The sequence below is a fragment of the Lynx rufus genome, unplaced genomic scaffold (assembly GCF_022079265.1).
Source record: "Lynx rufus isolate CCGP_SWC_20201006 ecotype Redwood Valley unplaced genomic scaffold, mLynRuf1.p SCAF_34, whole genome shotgun sequence".
NCBI lineage: Eukaryota > Metazoa > Chordata > Mammalia > Carnivora > Felidae > Lynx > Lynx rufus.
In genome coordinates this window covers 134,551-153,954 of record NW_025814850.1, presented here as the reverse complement: position 1 = coordinate 153,954, position 19,404 = coordinate 134,551, and the positions used below count along the sequence as shown (strand labels likewise).

The 19,404-nt window shown below is 40.1% G+C and overlaps 1 protein-coding gene and 1 pseudogene across 1 annotated transcript; one reads left to right on the top strand and one right to left on the bottom strand.

The window, feature by feature from the left end:
• The window catches only part of LOC124522199 (keratin-associated protein 9-4-like), a 59,333-nt pseudogene that overhangs the window by 6,381 nt on the left and 33,548 nt on the right, over positions 1–19,404 (bottom strand).
• LOC124522200 (keratin-associated protein 9-2-like) lies at positions 9,280–9,933 on the top strand. Its single transcript, XM_047093496.1, has 3 exons — positions 9,280–9,505; positions 9,581–9,658; positions 9,833–9,933. Exons 1-3 carry the CDS (start codon positions 9,280–9,282, stop codon positions 9,931–9,933), a joined length of 405 nt encoding a protein of 134 aa, XP_046949452.1.

Sequence of the window (19,404 nt, the reverse complement as noted above, 5' to 3'; positions counted from 1 at the left end):
GATTCTAGTCCTAACCTTGTTAACTAGCCTAGTCAGTGACTTCATGTTTAGAGTACATCTTTATTGTGCTGAATTGTTTTTAATTCTTAATTCTTCCCTTCCTTCCTTCCTTCCTTCCTTCCTTCCTTCCTTCCTTCCTTCCTTCTTCTTTCTCTGCTTTGTGTCCATCTCTCTCTTATTTCCCTTTTTGTCTTCCCTTTTCTTCCCTCTTTGCTTTCTCCTTCCTTCCTTCCTTCCTTCCTTCCTTCCTTCCTTCTTCCTTCCTTCCTTTCCTTCTACCCTTTCAATTCCTCTTGCTTCTCCTCCTCTGTTTTCTCTTCAGTCTTATTTTTCTTCTAGATATTGTGTCTGTCCACCACTCTGATGAAAAAAATATTGGAGTGACTGGTGAAAACCATAGTTTCTCAATATCTTGAATATGTCCACTGTATGTCATAGATCTAAGTGTGTTGGGGACAATTTCTACCTACCAGACCTGCATCTCTATGCCTAAGGGCTGTTTTCATGCAACAGCAAAATGCCATGCTTTCTATGTGTACCACACTGAGAGAAATGCTCAACCAACGATTCTGGAGAGTTGATTTAAAAAGACTCCAGCTCCCTTGTAGCTATTAGGAGAATCCCATCATGTGTGTGTTACATCATCTCTGATATATTTTTCAGGTTTAAGGTTCATTTGCAAACTGTGACACTGGCCTTAAAGTGCCCCCTCCCTGTGTCATTTCCCCACACTTCTACCAGTGTGATTTGACCTCCCCAAAGAAACTACATGCCTGGACTCTATCCTTCAGAGTAGATTCTGGGAGAAACCAAAGTCTGGCATTACTTTACCCTTCTCAGTCCTATTTCTTCATCTCCATAATGGGAACCTTAATACCTATGTTGAAAATTTCTTCATAGAAATTATTAATTTCTAATTCTCAATTCTTCTTAAAGAATTAAAGATAACGTACATGAAGGATTTGGTCAATACCTGGCAAGTAGTAGGAACTAGGTTGTGTCAGTTCTTCATCTCATCACCCAATCATCTGGCTCTTAAGAAGCAGTATTAGGCTCACATGGTCTTGGCAGTCTCTTCAGAGAATCCCAGGTATGTAGTCTACAATGTTGGCATGTGTCCTGGAAATGAACCTTCACGGTTCATCAAGATTCCTCCACTGCTCCCAGGAGGTGACTCGGGGCCTAATGTTCCTAAGTCTTGAGCCCAAATCAAGCCTCACATCCCTGAGTGCTGAGGAAGCACCATTATTTCAGGACCAGAGTGCCAACTTTCTATTATAACTCCTATGAATGCCCACATTGTGTTATTTGTCTTCTTCCTCACATTCTTCTCACCCTCCTGGAACACACTCTTAATTCCCCTCAAATCCTTCAGAGTTGCCTCACAGAATACAGGAGGTTGTTTAGTTTCTTGGATGGTTCAGAAAATCATATGTGCTCATTGCACAGTCTTTGAGTCTTTAATTTTGTCTTAAATTTCTTTAAGAATTTTTTTAATGTTTTTTCATTTTCGAGAGAGAGAAAGAGGCAGAAAGAGAGGAGGACAGAGGAGCTGAAGTGGGTTCTGCCCTGGCAGCAGCAAGTCCAATGCAGAGCTCAAACTCATAAACCGTGAGATCATAACCTGAGCTGAAGTCGGGCACTCAACCGAGTGAGCCATCCAGGTGACCCTTTCTTAAATTTCTTAATAGCATTTTGGTCAGGATGACAAATGGCCATAACATTAAGGAGAGTGCAATATATGCTCCATTTTTTTATTACAGGGAATTACTTATTTTCTCATTCTGGTGGCAGATGTTTAGTAGAAGGAGGTTATTCTGAATTGGATTTGCATGAAACAAAGATATTAGTCAGTTTAGATGAGACTCTATTGTGAGGACGCAATGGATGCTAACAAGATTTCATGGTGACAAATTGCACATGTGGCTGAACATATGGAGATGGGAAAGGCTCCCTGTTTTCTTGACAGCTCCAAAATGCAGTCCTACCTGCCCTCACATGTATCTGCTGCTTGCTGAGTTGTGAGAAACTGATTTTTGAACAGATGTTATCTGCATATATGAGGGGTTATTTCCTCCATTGTTAAAGGAGAAATTCATTTGCACAGCTTACTAGTCCTCAGTACTAAATATTATTGCTACTTTTACTGACATGTAAAAGTAGTTGCCTTTGAGCAGGAAAAAAAAATATCCAGTTCCTGAATCTGAGTCTGTCCATTATTGGCTATATGAAATTACACAGTGAAATATTCTCACCTAAAAATGTGGAATACAATTCATGTTAGGCTGTTGTGTAGCTCATGTTTGATGATACATATGGTACCCAATATGTATACAAGTTCTGATATCAATACAGTAAAACAAAACAATATGGGGAGAATTAGGGTATAGACTTTATTAAGAAGCATATAAGGCATGTAAAACACTTGCATCTAACGAGATGACTCAAATGATTATAAAAAAATGAAAGTAGGAGAAAGAATCATAAGTACATTGAAAATATGATTATGAAGTTTATTAATCATTTGCAGGAATCTATGAAAAAAACATGAAAACTTGTTTTCTTAAGTTACTTTGAGGGAGCAGGTGATCCTGACTTCAGAATCAAAGCCAAGGCCATAACTTAGTACCAAGAATTTCTGAAGCTGCACATGAGCCACATACATGGGAGAGAGAGACGTGGAGGAAGTCCTCTGCACAGCATCAAGCTGATTCACAAGCTTATAAACATATACGAGAAACAAAAATGTTGGCGATTGCACGCTGGCTTTCACCAAAATCTAGAAAGGAAATTTGGCCCCCAAATGGCAAGCCAGTTAACAGGAGGGTGTTATGTGCAGATGGTGTTTGGTAAGACAATCAGCAGCAGGAAGGCTGGCAGCAGCTGGACCCACAGCCGCCAGACCCACAGCAGTTTTGTGCACAGCCGCTGGACCCACAGCAGCTGGGCTGGCAGCAGGTGGTCCTGCAGCAGCTGGTCCTGCAGCAGGTGGTATGATGGCAAGTTGAGCAGCAGCAAGGCTGGCAGCAGCTCGACCCACAACAGCAAGGCTGGCAGCAGCTGGACCCACAGCATGTGGGCTGGCAGCAGGTGGTCCTGCAGCAGGTGGTCCTGCAGCATGTAGTCTGGCAGCAAGGGGAGCAGCACAAGTGGGTCATGGTGTCAGGCATGGAGTATGGGTTCCTGTTCAGAGGTGAGTTTCTCAGATTTTGATGTTTCCTCCTGTTTTGGGATTTTTATGCACTGGTGTCTCCAAAGTTCGGACCAATGAACAGGACTTTCGGTGTTGTTTACATGTTTTTTGTTTGTTTGTTTGTTTGTTTGTTTTTGTAGTAACTGGAGAATTGTCAAGGAGGAAGTTGTTCCTTTAAAGTGTTTTGAGGCTTCAATAATTTAGTCTTTGTCACTTTCTTAATTGAGAATACTACATAAGAACCTTTTCCAGAAATGAGAAAGTCAGGAATCAACACCAGCTACATTTCTGGTCATTTGACATGATGTGGTCATGTGATAGTTTCTGCTGGCTTAGCAAAGGTCAGAACAATTGTCCTTTGCCTGCTATGTTCCTTTGGGCATAGTTAGATGGGAAGTGTCCTTTATTTCTTCTCTGATCTTTGTTATTTCCTTCTTTATTGTAACTTTGGTTTTTGTTGTTGTTGTTCATTTTTAAAGTTCTTTGAGGTGTAAAATTGGTTGTTTATTTGAGATTTTTCTTGTTTCTTGATGTAGGCATTTATCACTATTAACTTCCTCTAAGAACTGCTTTTGCTGCATCGTGGAACTTTCGGTCCATTGTATTTCAGTTTTCATTTATCTCAGGGTAGTTTTTGATTTCTGTTTTGAATCCTTCTTTGACCCATTGGTTGTACACTGCATGTTGCTTAGTTTCCATGTATTTGTGAATTTTGCAGTGTTCTTTTTCTAATTGATTTATACAGTTTCGACTCTTGTCATAAAATATGCTTGCTATGATTTTAATATTCTTTTTTAATAAAATTTTTAAGTTGTATTTATTGATTTTGAGAGAGCCAGAGACAGCATGAGTAAGGGAGGGGTAGAGAAGGGAAAGAGAGAATCCCAAGCAGGCTTCCCATGTCAGTGCAAGATCCAACTCACCAACCTGTGAGATCATGATCTGAGACGAAACCAAGAGTCAGGATGCTTAACCAACTGAGCCACCCTCGTGTCCCTTATTTTAATATTCTTAAATTTATTAAGACTTGCTTTGTGGTCTAATATATGATCTGTCCTGGATAATATTCCATGTGCACTTCAGAAGAATATGTGTTCTGTTGTTTTTGGATGGAATGTTCTATATATGTCTGTTAACTCCATCTGTTGTAACATTGTTTAAAGCCCATGTTTCCGTACTGATTTCTGTCTGGATCTTCTACCCATTGGTAAAAGTAGGGTATTAAAGATCTCTACTATTATTGTATTGTTGTATATTCCTCCCTTTAGGTATGTTAATATTCACTTCGTATTTTTAGGTGCTCCTATAATATAAACATTCTGATAGAGAAATAACATAAGCAATTCACCTGTTGGTGTTTCTCCAACAAAAACATGTAAATAAATAAATAAGTACATATAGAATGAATATATAATGCAATGGTAAATGGGATAGATCCCTTGATTTCTCTTTATGCAGATTCATAATTGGTGTATAGAAATGCAACCAATTTCTGTATGTTGATTTTATATCATGCGACTTTGCTGAATTCATGCATCAGTTCTAGCAGGTTTTTTTTTGTGGAGTCTTTTGGGGTTTCCATGTAGAGTATCATGTCATCAGCAAAGAGTGAAAGTTTGACATCTTCTTTGCCAATGTGTATGCCTTTTATTTCTCTTTGTTGTCTGATTGTTGTGGCTAGGACTTCCAACACTATGTTAAACAAAGGTGGTGAGACATCCCTGTTGTGTTCCTGACCTTAGGAGGAACAGTCTTTCCCCATTGAAGATATTAGTTGTGGGCCTATCATATATGGGCTTTTATGATGTTAGGGCATGTTTCTTCTATCCCTATTTTCTTGAGGGATTTTTATCAAGAAAGGATGTTGTATTTTGTCAAATGCTTTTTCTGCGTCTATTGAAAAGATCATATGGTTCTTATCCTTTCTTTTATTAATGTGGTGTATCACATTGATTGATTTGCAAATATTGAACCAGTCCTGCAGCCCAGGAATAAATCCTGCTTGATCACAGTGAATATTATTTTAATGTACTGTTGAATTCGATTTACTAGTATCTTGTTGAGAATTTTTGCATCCTGGTTCATCAGAGATATTGGCCTATAATTCTCCTTTTTAGTGGAGTCTTTGATTGGTTTTGGAATCAAGGTAATGCTTCATAATGAGTTTGGAAGCTTTATTTCCATTTCTACTTTTTGGAACAGTTTGAGAAGAATAGGTATTAACTCTGCTTTAAATGTCTGGTAGAATTCTCCTGGGAAGCCACTGGCTGAGGACTCTTATTTGTTGGGAGAGTTTTGATAACTAATTCAATTTATTTTCTGGTTATGGCCCTGTTAAAATTTTCTATTTCTTCCTGTTTGTGCTCTGGTAGGTGTTAGTTTCTAGGAATTTGTCCAATTCTTTCAGACTGTCCAGTTTGTTGGCATATAGTTTTCCATAATATTCTTTTATTATTGTTTGTACATCTGTGGTGTTGGTTGTGATCTTTCCTCTTTCATTTGTGATTTTATCTATCTGGGTCCTCTCTCTTTTCTTTTTGAGAAGTCTGGGTAGGAGTTTATCAATTTTGTTTATTATTTCAAAAAACCAGCTTTTAGTTTCATTGGAAAACTGGACAGCAAAATGCAGAAGAATGAACCTGGACCACTTTGTTACACCATACACAAAAATAAATTCAAAGTGGATGAAAGGCCTAAATGTGAGACAGAAACCATCAAAATCCTACAGGAGAAAACAGGCAACAATTTCTTTGACCTCAGCCGCAGCAACTTCTTACTTGACATGTCTCCAGAGGCAAGGGAAATAAAAGCAAAAAGGAGCTATTGGGACCTCATCAAGATAAAAAGCTTCTGCCCAGTGAAGAAAACAATCAACAAAACTAAAAGGCAACCAACAGAATGGGAAAAGATATTTGCAAATGACATACCAGATAAAGGCTTAATAGCCAAAATCTATAAAGATCTTTTCAAACTGAACACCCCAGAAACAAATAATCCAGTGAAGAAATGGGCAGAAGGCATGAATAGACACTTTTCCTAGGAAGACATCCAGATGGCTAACAGACACATGAAAAGATGCTCAACATCACTCATCATCAGAGAAATACAAATCAAAACCATAATACCACCTCAAGCATGACAGAATGGTTGAAATGAACAACTCAGGAAACAACAGATGTTGGCAAGGGTGCAGAGAAAGGGGAACCCTTTTTGCACTGTTTGTGGGAATGCGAAGTGGTGCAGCCTCTCTGGAAAATTGTATAGAGTTTCCTCAAAAAATTAAAAATAGAACTATCCTACGACCCAGTGATTGCACTACTAGGTAATTATCCAAAGGATTAAAAAATGCTGATTTGAAGGGGCACATGCACCCCAGTGTTTATAGCAGCGATATCAACAATAGCCAAATTATGGAGGCACCTGTGTGGCTCAGTTGGTTAAGCATCTGACTCGATTTCAGCTCAGGTCATGATCTCATGGTTCATGAGTTCAAGCCCTGCGTTGGGCTTCACACACTGATAGTTCAGAGCCTGCTTAGGAGTCTCTCTCTCTGTCTCTCTCTCCCTCTCTCTCTCTCATATAAACTTAAAAAAAATAGCCAAATTATGAAAAGAGCCCAAATGTCCATCAATTGATGAATTTATTAGATAGATAGATAGATAGATATAGACATAGATATAGATATAGATACATACATAGATATATACATATCTATACATATATACACATATCTATATACATATCTATACATATATGTATATATTGTATACATATGTACAATGGAATTCTACTCAGCAATCAACAAATGAAATCTTGCCATTTGCAACAATGTGGATGGAACTTCCCTTATGCTAAGTGAAATAAGTCAGTCAGAGAAAGACAAATATATGATTTCATTCATATGTGGAATTTAAGAAACACAACAGATGAACATAGGGGAGAGAAAGGAAAAATAAGATAAAAACAGAGAGGGAAACAAACCATAAGAGACTCTTAAACACAGAGAACAAACTGAGGGTTGCTGGAGGGGAGGTGGGTGGGGGGATGGGCTGAATGGGTGATGGGTCTCAAGGAGAGGACTTGTTGGGATGAACACTGGGTGTTATATTGTAAGTTACAAATCATGGTTCTACTCCTGAAACCAACAGTACACTGTATGTTAACTGACTTGAATTTAAATAAATAAAACTTTAAAATAATAAAAAATAACGAATATATATCATAAGACTCATACAATAGAATTAATAGAACATTTTAATATTTGTAATATTTTTGATAGTTCCCAGCTGCAACAATATATATCACAATATATATCAATGGTATAAATATACATATATATGTACCACAATATATATCAATGGTAGATAAGCAAATACATTATATCATATTTATTCATTGGAAAATTATAAAGAAACAGAATTGAAGGAATTTCCTATATAAATCTCACATTCATAATATAAAGTAAAAGTAGCCAATTCTATGTTTCCTTTATAAAAAAATCTAAAAACATTTGAAGTGACTATTAACATATACAATGTGTGAGTCAATAGACCGATAACCTACCTTTGGGTATGATGAAGGATATAATTTGAAGGGGATGAAGTAAAATTCTATTTGCTAACCTGGTATTAGTGACATGGATGTTCATTTGGTGATATTCTATCATATTTAAAACGATTAACTTTAATGCATTATAATTTAAAAATTGAAGAACTTAACATTGTTTTTAATGTTTATTTATTTTGAGAGAGAGAAAAAGAGTATGAGCAGGGGATGGGCAGAGAAAGAGAGAGAGGGAGAGAGAGAATCCAAAGCAGGCTCCATGCTCAGAGCAGAGCCCGATGTGGGGCTCATCTCATGACCACAAGATCACGACAGAGAGATCACAACAGAGAGATCACGACCCAAGCTGATATCAAGAGTCAGTTGTTTACCTAACTGAGCCACCCAGGCATCTCAATTGAAGTACTTTTTAAAATTAATGTTAATGTCCATGACCCATTTATCAGGACACTTGTTGGGATGAGCACTGGATGTAATATGTAAGTGACAAATCACTAAATTCTACTCCTAAAACCAGTATTACAATATATAACTAACTTGGACTTAAATAAATAAAAAATAAATAAGATGAATATTAAGCTCTAAAAACATTTGCACATTTTAGAACTCACAAATACCTTAAGTGTCATCTTACCTAGACTACTCCTTCAATTAAAAGAAAGTAGGAGAAAAAAATATATAATGAGTTATATGAGGTCAATGACTATGTAAAAAATGAATTAGGATTAAGTCATGAACTTATCCTGCTTTCCCCAAACCACCCCAGTTATATCAATGAAATTCCACGTGCTGGGAAAGCCCTCAGTTCTGGGTATATCAGGACCATTTATCACTCAGGATGTTAACTGACTGATGCTTGCTTAGTCCCAGTGTACTGCTGCTGCTTCTACCCACCTGCTTTGGTTTTGCCTTCCCATATGGAAGATATTATGCCAGACATCCTGTACCCAAAGATCCTTGGATTGGGATATGTAGGTAGCAGAGGGTACTACAACGGACAGATGCTTATGGGAGTCTTTAAACAGGCTCTGTGGGGGAAACAGACTTGGGCTTAGGCATGATTCAGTTCATCTGTGTAAACATGTCAGCATCATGCCCCTCAACCCAGAGATATTCCCATTCTATGTACAACATAAGGACCAAACCTGGGGAAGGACAACTGTGCTGATCCTACCCAGCTCAGTGGGAACTTGATCACATGCTGTGATGATCACTGAAGCAAGACCAATGTTGATGATGTGAATAACTTTCTTTCATCTGAAAATGGTTCTATGAGTTATTCTCCAATAGAAAACATATTAAACACTTATTTTGTAAAAATTCATAATATTTAGGAAACAACTTCCTTTTTTACAATTCCTCTAGTGACTATGGAAAACAATGTAAACACCAACAAGGAAAGTCCTGCCCATTGGTCTAAACTTTGGGGGTCCAGCGCATAAAAGCCCCAGATCCGGAGGAGGCACCAGAATCTGAAAACCTCACCTCTGGACAGGACCTGCCCACCCTCCACCCCTGACACCATGACCCACTTGTGCTGCTCCTCTTGCTGCCAGCCTATGTGCTGCAGGACCACCTGCTGCCGGACCACCTGCTGCCAACCCAGCTGCTGTGGGTCCAGCGGCTGTGGACACAACTGTGGTGGGTCTAGCGGCTGTGGGTCGAGCTGCTGCCAGCCTTGCTGCTGCCCAACTTGCTGTCACACCACCTGCTGCCGGACCACCTGCTGCCAGCCCAGCTGCTGTGGGTGTAGCGGCTGTGGACACAACTGCGGTGGGTCTAGCGGCTGTGGGTCCAGCTGCTGCCAGCCTTGCTGCTGCCCAGCTTGCTGTCACACCACCTGCTGCCGGACCACCTGCTGCCAGCCCAGCTGCTGTGGGTCCAGCGGCTGTGGACACAACTGTGGTGGGTCTAGCGGCTGTGGGTCCAGCTGCTGCCAGCCTTGCTGCCGCCCAACTTGCTGTCATACCACCTGCTGTCGGACCACCTGCTGCCAGCCCAGCTGTTGTGGGTCCAGCGGCTGTGGGTCCAGCGGCTGTGGACAAAACTGCTGTGGGTCCCACTGCTGCCAGCCAGTTTGCTGTACCCCTGTGTACTGCACGAGAACCTGCTACCACCCCACCTGCTGCTGCCTGCCTGGGTGCCTAGCCCAAGACTGTGGATCCAGCCGCTGCTAGCCTGACTACTGCCCAATATGCTGTCAGTCCACTTGCTGTAGGACCACATGCTGCTGCCCTTGCTGTGTCCAGCTGCTGCAAGCCTTCTTTGTTATTCATCTGCCTATTTAAGAGCTTGTGAATCAGATTGATGAAGTATGGACCACTTTTTTAAAATTATATTCTTCCTTATGTCCTGTGAATCACATGCCCTGTATCCTGCTTCATGTATCCTGCTATGGAGCCATGATCTCTGCTTTGACTCCAGGTCTTTGACTCATGTCTTCATCCTGTCCCTCTAAGTATCTAGATAAAGAAACAAATCCTTATGACTCATACATGGGTGTCAGCAAATAATGAAAGACTTCATATCATTTTTATATTTCAGTCCTCCTATGATGCTTTCTACCTGTCATGATCACTTTGAATATCTCCCTAGATGCAGAGAGTCTTACTTATATTTCTTAATAAATCCTGTTCTATTCTGAATCTCATTTTGTCTCTCTTTTTTTTTTTTTTTTGTCAAGTGCTCCCAATGTGAGAATTTATACACAAGTTGCCTATCAAATGTAATGTCCATTTGGAGCCTCATATAGTCTTCCACAAATTATTATCTCCACTTTTGGATAAGGAAAGTTCACAGCAGAATGTCGTAGCTGACATGGACAGACTCAGATCCCAGACTACATCTCCTTCCCTTTCTGAAGTGCACTTACATTCATATCTTCAGTCGTGTTAGAAAACACCCTGGGTGGAGAAGCCAAGATGGCAGAACAGCATGGAAGTTTTTTGTGTGTCTCTCATCCATGAAATACAGCCAGACCAACACTAAACCATCCTGCACACCTAGAAAACCGATCTGAGGATTAACACAACAATATGCACAACCTGAACCACAGAACTCAGCAGGTACACAGTGTGGAGAGGTGAACCTGGGGAAAGAGAAGCCTTGGAGGGCAGGGAGCAGCTTTTGCATGTGGAGAGAGGATGGAGACAGCAGGGGGTGTGTGGATACGGGAAAAGCACCCCTCCCCAAAAGCAGCTGGAGAGAAAGTGGAAAAGTGGAAACAGCTGCAAGGACTGAACTAAACAGGGAGAAAGGAGAAAGAAGAGGGTTTAAATTCCATTAAGACTGTAAACAGGGGTGTGCAGAGTCTGAAACTCCGCAGCTCAATACCTGGAGGTGCTCTGGTGAGAAGGGCGAATCCTCAGGAGCAGAGTGCGCCACATGGGGAGAAGCGGTTCCACTGCTGGAAGGACATTTGGTAGAGGCTGTGAGGCCACCTGGGCCCAGCAGACCCCAGAGAATGGCCACATTCGCTGATGCTGGAACGATGTCATTGGGGGTGAAGCCTGGTGCCAGATGTGTGTTGTGATTTGCCATAATCCCTGAGGTGGTGCTGCTACACTGTCTCATGAACTTTTTCTGGGGTGGGCTGGCACCTGGCCCCAGTCTCTGGACATTGGCAGCAGCACAGTCCTGCAAGCGTCCCTGGGTGCAGCTGGCACCCAGCCATTGCTTGGTGAGATCCTCTGGGGAGGGTCAAAGCCACAGTCCCTCAGAAGTGGGGGGCCAGGGAAGGCAGCCGCATCTGAGACAAAACTCAGGAGGGAGGTGCTGCCTGGGGCTCAGTCATAGACAGTGTGGAAGAGGAGAGTGGACGGAAGCCAAAGACGAAGGACAGGTGCGCGATTGCTGATTGGGGAGAACAGAGTTCCCATACTAGAGACTGGGTAGCTGGGTAACACCATTTTCACTGCTCCTGCCCATGCGCATACGTACCTACAAGCACCACAATCCACCCCAGTAGGCTAGCAGCGCCATCTAGTGGAGAACGGAGCCATTACACTAAGTCCCGCCCAACTGGGCCAACCTCGCTCTCCAAGAACACAAGTCTCACTGCCTGCTAAGTTCATGGACTATGAAGTACTTCATAATTTGACTTCTAGGGAAAAATGAAGTAATTTCAGTCATATTTCAGTCTGTTAGCTGGTCCACCTATTCAACTTTCTTTCTTTCTTTTTTTTTTCTCTCTTTTTCATTTCTTTTATTTTTCTTAAATACAGAAAGGGAAAAAATTCATTTTTATTTTCAATTTTTATTAAACATATTTTTCTTTAATTTTTTCTACTATAGTTTTTACCTTTTGTAAAGTTTTTCAAAATATATTTTATTTCCATAATTTCATTTTAGTCTACCTCAGTGTATTCATTTTTTCAAATTTTCAAACAATTTATTTTTTTTTCTTTTTTCTCCTTTTTTTTCTTTAATTTATCAAGCCACTTGCGACACCCAGACCAAAACACATCTAGGATCTACCATCATTTATTTGATTTGTGTTTCTGTGTGTTTAATTTTAATATTTTTTTATTTTCATTTTAATTTTTTCTACCTTGTTAATTGCTTTTCTCCCTTCAAAATGATGAAATGAAGGAATTCACCCCAAAAGAAACAGCCGGAAGAAACGACAACCAGGGACTTAACCAACACAGATACAAGCAAGATGTCTGAACCAGAATTTAGAATCATGATAATAAGAATACTAGCTGGAGTCGAAAATAGATTAGAATCCCTTTCTGCAGAGATAAAAGAAGTAAAAGCTAGTCAGGATGAAGTAAAAAATGCTACAACTGAGCTGCAATCTCGAATGGATGCTGCAGCAGCAAGGATGGATGAGGCAGAGCAGAGAATCAGCGATATAGAGAACAAACTTACAAAGAATAATGAAGCAGAAAAAAAAAAGAGGGAGATTAAGGCAAAAGAGAATGATTTAAGAATTAGAGAAATCAGTGACTCATTTAAAAGGAACAACATCAGAATCACAGGGATCCCAGAAGAGGAAGAGAAAGAAATAGGGGTAGTAGAGTTATGTGAGCAAATCATAGCAGAAAACTTTCCTAACCTGGAGAAAGACACAGACATCAAAATCCAGGAAGCAAAGAGGACTCCCATTAGATTCAATAAAAACTGACCACCAACAAGGCATATCATAGTCAAATTCACAAAATACTCAGGCAAGGAGAGAATCATGAAAGCAGCAAGGTAAAAAAAAGTCCTTAACCTACAAGGGAAGACAGATCAGGCGTGCAGCAGACCTGTCCACAGAAACTTGGCAAGCCAGAAAGGAGTGGCAGGATATATTCAATGTGCTGAATCAGAAAAATATGCAGCCAAGAATTCTTTATCCAGCAAGGCTATCATTCAAAATAGAAGGAGAGATAAAAAGTTTCCCAGACAAACAAAAATTAAAGGAGTTTGTGACCACTAAACCAGCCCTGCAAGAAATTTTAAGGGGGACTCTCTTAGGGGAGAAAAGATGAATAAACAAACAAACAAACAAACAAATAAATAAATACCAAAGGCAACAAAGATTAGAAAGGACCAGAGACCACCACCAGAAACCCCAACTCTACAAGCAACATAATGGCAATGAATTCACATCTTTCAGTACTCACTCTAAAAGTCAATGGACTCAATGCTCCAATCAAAAGACATAGGGTAACAGAACGGATAAGAAAACAAGACCCGCCTATATGCTGTTTACAAGAGACCCACTTTAGACCTAAAGACACCTTTAGATTGAAAGTAAGGGGATGGAGAACCATCTATCACGCAAAAGAAAGCCGGAGTAGCCATACTTCTATCAGACAATCTAGACTTTAAAATAAAGACTGTATGGGGCGCCTGGGTGGCTCAGTCGGTTAGGCGGCCGACTTCGGCTCGGGTCATGATCTCACGGTCCGTGAGTTCGAGCCCCGCGTCAGGCTCTGTGCTGACAGCTCAGAGCCTGGAGCCTGTTTCAGATTCTGTGTCTCCCTCTCTCTGACCCTCCCCTGTTCATGCTCTGTCTCTCTCTGTCTCAAAAATAAATAAATGTTAAAAAAAATTTAAATAAAATAAAATAAAATAAAGACTGTATCAAGAGATGCAGAAGGGCATTATATCATAATCTAGGGGTCTATCCACCAAGAAGACCTAACAATTGTAAACATTTATGAGCCAAATGTGAAAGCACCCAAATATATAAATCAATTAATCACAAACATAAGGAAACTCATTGATAGTAATACCATAATAGTAGGAGACTTCAAAACCCCACTCACAACAATGGACACATCATCTAATCAGAAAATCAACAAGGAAACAATGACTTTGAATGACACACTGGACCAGATGGACTTAACAGATATATTCAGAACATTTCATCCTAAAGCAGTGGAATATACATTCTTCTCCAGTGCACATGGAATGTTCTCTAGAATAGACCACATACTGGGACATAAATCATCCCTCAGCAAGCACAAAAAGATCGAGATCATACCGTGCATATTTTCAGACCACAACACTATGAAACTCGAAATCAACCACAAGAAAAGATTTGGAAAGGTAACAAATACTTGGAGACTAAAGAACATCCTACTAAAGAATGAATAGGCTAACCAAGAAGTTAAAGAGGAAATTAAAAAGTATATGGAATCCAATGAAAATGATAATACCACAACCCAAAACCTCTGGGATGCAGCAAAGATGGTCATAAGAAGAAAGTATATAGCAATCCAGGCCTTCCTAAAGAAGGAAGAAAGGTCTCAGATACACAACCTAACCTTACACTTTAAAGTGCTGAAAAAAGAACAGCAAATAAAACCCAAAACCAGAAGAAGACAGGAAATAACAAAGATTAGAGCACAAATTAATGCTATAGCAATCAAAAAGCAGAAGAGATCAATGAAACCAGAAGCTGGTTCTTTGAAAGAGTTAACAAAATTGATAAACCCCTAGCCAGTTTGATCAAAAAGAAAAAGGAAAGGACCCAAATAAATAAAATCATGAATTAAAGAGGAGAGATCACAACCAACAAAGCAGAAATAAAAACATTAATAAGAGAATACTATGAGCAATTATATGCCAATAAAATGGGCAATCTGGAAGAAATGGGCAAATTTCTAGAAACATATACACTACCAAAACTGAAACAGGAAGAAACAAAATTTGAACAGACCCATAACCAGTAAAGAAATTGAATTAATAATCAAAATCTCCCAAAAAACAAGAGTCCAGGGCCAGATGGCTTTCCAGGGGAATTCTACCAAACATTTAAGGAAGAGTTAACACTTATTCTCTTGAAGCTGTTCCAAAAAATAGAAATGAAAGGAAAACTTTCATACCCTTTCTATGAAACCAGCATTACCTTGATTCCAAAACCAACCCAACTAAAAAGGAGAACTATAGACCAATTTACCTAATGAACATGGATGCAAAAATCCTCAACAAGATATTAGCCAACTGGATCCAACAATACTTAAAAAAATTATTCACCACGACCAAGTGGGATTTATACCTGGGATGCAGGGCTGGTTCAATATCTGTAAAACAATTAATGTGATTCATCATATCAAAGTTCATCATAAAAGAAAGTTCAAGAACCATATGATCCTCTCAATAGATGCAGAGAAAGCATTTGACAAAATACAGCATTCTTTCTTGATAAAAACCCTCAAGAAAGTAGGGATAGGAGAATCATACCTTGAGATCTTAAAAGCCATATATGAATGACCCAACACTAATACCATCCTCAATGGGGAAAATCTGAGAGCTTTCCCCCTAAGGTCAGGAACACGACAGGGATGTCCACTCTTACCACTGTTATTCAACATAGTATTGGAAGTCTTAGCCTCAGCAATCAGACAACACAAAGGAATAAAAGGCATCCAAATCGGCCAGGAGGGAGCCAAACTTTCACTCTTTGCAGATGACATGATACTCTATATGGAAAACCCAAAAGATTCCACCAAAAAACTGCTACAACTGATTCATGAATCCAGCAAAGTTGCAGGATATAAAATCAATGCACAGAAATTGGTTGCATTCCTATACACCAACAATGAAGCAACAGAAAGAGAAATCAAGGAATCGATCCCATTTAAAATTGCCCCCAAAACCATAAAATACCTAGGAATACATCTAACCAAAGAGGTGAAAAAACTATACAATGGAAACTATATAAAGGTTATGAAAGTAATTGAAGAAGACACACACAAAAAAAGGAAAAAGATTCCATGCTCCTGGGTAGGAAGAACAAATATTGTTAAAATGTCAATACTACCCAAAGCAATCTACATATTCAATGCAATCCCTACCAAAATAACGCCAGCATTCTTCACAGAGCTAGAACAAGTAATCCTCAAATTTGTATGGAACCAAAAAAGACCCTGAAAAGCCAAAGCAATCTTGAAAAAGAAAACCAAAGCAGGGAGCATCACAATCCCAGACTTCAAGCTATACTACAAAGCTGTAATCATCAAAACAGTATGGTACTGGCACAAGAACAGACATTCAGATCAATAGAACAGAATGGAGAATCCAGAAATGGAGCCACAAACGTATAGCCAACTAATCTTTGACAAAGCAGGAAAGAATATCCAGTGTAATAAAGACAGTCTCTTCAGCAAGTGGTGCTGGGAAAACTGGATAGCAACATGCAGAAAAAATGAACCTGGACCACTTTCTTACATCGTACACAAAAATAAACTCAAAATGGATGAAAGACCTAAATGTAAGACAGGAAGCCATCAAAATCCTTGAGGAGAAAACAGGCAAAAACCTCTTTGATCTTGCCCACAGCAACTTCTTACTCAACACGTCTCTGGAGGCAAGGGAAACAAAAGCAAAAATGAACTACTGGGACCTCATCAAAATAAGCTTCTGCACAGCAAAGGAAACAATCAGCAAAACTAAAAGGCAACCCATGGAATGGGAGAAGATATTTGCAAATGACATATCAAATAAAGGGTTAGTATCCAAAATCTATAAAGAACTTATCAAATCAACACCCCCAAAACAAATAATCCAGTGAAGAAATGGGCAAAAGACATGAATAGACACTTCCCCAAAGAAGACATTCAGATGGCCAACCAACACATGAAAAAATGCTCAACATCACTCACCATCAGGGAAATACAAATCAAAACCACCATGAGATACCACCTTACACCTGTCAGAACGGCTAACATTAACAACTCAGGCAAAAACAGATGTTGGCGAGGATGCGGAGAAAGAAGTACCCTTTTGCACTGCTGGTGGGAATGCAAGCTGGTACAGCCACTCTGGAAAACCGTATAGAGATTCCTCAACAACTTAAAAATAGAACTACCCTATGACCCAGCAATTGCCCTACTAGGCATTTATCCCAGGGATATAGGTGTGCTGTTTTGAAGGGACATATGCATCCCAATGTTTATAGCAGCACTATCAACAATAGCCAAAGTATGGAAACAGCCCAAATGTCCATCGATGGATGACTGGATAAAGAAGATGTGGTATACATATACAATGGAGTATTACTTGCCAATCAAAAAGAATGAAATCTTGCCATTTGTAACTACGTGGATGGAACTGGAGGGTATTATGCTAAGTGAAATTAGTCAGAGAAAGACAAAAATCATATGACTTCACTCATATGAGGACTTTAAGAGACAAAACAGATGAACATAAGGGAAGGGAAACAAAAATAATACAAAAACAGGGAGGGACAAAATTTAAGAGACTCTTAAATATGAAGAACAAACAGAGGGTTACTGGAGGGGTTGTGGGAGATGGGATGGGCTAAATGGATAAGGAGCATTAAGGAATCTACTCCTGAAATCATTGTTGCACTATATGCTAACTAAGTTGGGTGTAAATTAAAAAAAAAAAAACATTAAAAAAAAAGCACCCTGGGTCTGAGCACCAGCAAGATGTTCATTTGAGTGTCTTCTTTGACCACATAAGTATAGTTTTCCTGTATATGCAGGTGACTCTGGGTCAAAGTTGTAGACATCAGTGTTCTACAATTCAGACATCAGAAGCCACATATGAGGGCAGCGGGACCTGCCCTGTAGAGCTCTTGTGAACACAAGATCGCTTTGTTGCCTTGGGTGCTGCCCAGGCCCTCAGCACACCTCTGCATCAGATATAGGTGAGCAGGCGGTGTCCTCATGGGAAAGAGACACATCTGAACACACTTGTTTTTGCATGTGAAGCAAAAATCACATGCAAGAAATCACATTCTTGTATGGCTTCCTAGTCCTCAGGACCTAATGGCAGAGTAAAAAGGTATTAGTTAGTTTTCTGCCAAACATATTATGCTTCCCAACTGTAAGGCAATTTGTTATCATGATCAAAATGTTACCAAGACAATTAAGGAAAAACAATGTCAGAGAATGAGAGACCATGCAATGGGCATGTATGACTTTGAGAAATCCATGAGCTTTGGACCATCTAAGGAACAGGACACCTTCCATTTTTTTTGTGAAGGAACCATGAAGCATTTGATGGGAAAAAGATGCCTGTTCCAGGGAAGTGAGAAGAATGTGAGAAAGAAGAAAGAGAAAAAAATGTGGGCATTCATAGGAGTCATGATGGACAGAAGGCTGGTGCTTCTGGTCCTGAAATAATGGTGCTCCCTCAGCATTCAGAGATGTGGGGCTTGATTCGAGTTCTGAGAGGAATATGAGACTATGCTCCGGGTCACCTCCTGGGAGCAGTGGAAGGACCTCTGATGAGCTACAAAGGGTCATGTCTGGGACACATGCCAACGTTGGAGCTTAGGCATCCAGGATCCTCTGGAGAGACTGTCAAGGGCAAACTTATCTACTGCTGGTTCTTTTTTTTTTAATGTTTATTTTTTGAGAGAGAGAGACAGGGTGCAAGTGGGGGAGGAGTAGAGAGAGAGAGGAAGACACAGAATCTGAAGCAGGCTCCAGGCTCTGAGATGTCAGAACAGAACCCAATGTGGGACTCAAACCCACGAGCCATGAAATCATGACCTGAGCTGAAGTCAGACACTTAACTGACTGAGCCACCCAGGCGCCCCCAGAGCTGGAGTCTTTATAAACCAAATCTCCAGAAGCAAGAGTTGAGTATTTTCTTAGTGTGGCACACACAGGTAGCATGACACTGTGCTGTCCATGAAAAGAGCCCATAGGCACAGAGATGCAGATCTGGTGGGTAGAAATTGTCCTAAACACACAAATTTCTGAGATATATGGCTGGTGTATTCAATACATCTTGGACAATCTATGGTTTTCATCACTCTTTCCAACATTTTCTTAATTTGATTAATAAGCTGATACATTTTCTGGATGAAACAAAGATAAGATGGAGGAGGATGAAGGGGAAGGGGAGGAGGAGGAGTAAGGAGGCAAGGAGAGAGGAAGAAATGAAAGAAGGAGACAGAAAAGAAAAGAAAAAAGAAAAGGAAAAGGAAAAGGAAAAAGAAAAGGAAAGAAACTTCAGAACAGAGGAGAGGAGAGGAGAGGAGAGGAGAGGAGGGGGAAGGGAAGGGAAGGGAAGGGAAGGGAAGGGAAGGGAAGGGAAGGGAAGAAGGAAGGAAGGAAGGAAGGAAGGAAGGAAAGGGAGCAAATGTACATAAAAGTGTAATCAGCTACGTGAAGACACTGACAAGGCTGGCTAACAAGGTAAGGACTAAGTCACCAATTCACCCTGGTTTGCCC

Excerpts from the sequence above, each read along its gene's own strand:
- LOC124522200 (XM_047093496.1), top strand. The coding sequence starts at position 9,280 with ATGACCCACTTGTGCTGCTCCTCTTGCTGCCAGCCTATGTGCTGCAGG. Across the intron at positions 9,506-9,580 it reads CCAGCCCAGCTGCTGTGGGT|CTTGCTGTCACACCACCTGC; the intron begins GTAGCGGCTGTG and ends GCTGCTGCCCAG. Across the intron at positions 9,659-9,832 it reads CAGCGGCTGTGGACACAACT|TTTGCTGTACCCCTGTGTAC; the intron begins GTGGTGGGTCTA and ends GCTGCCAGCCAG.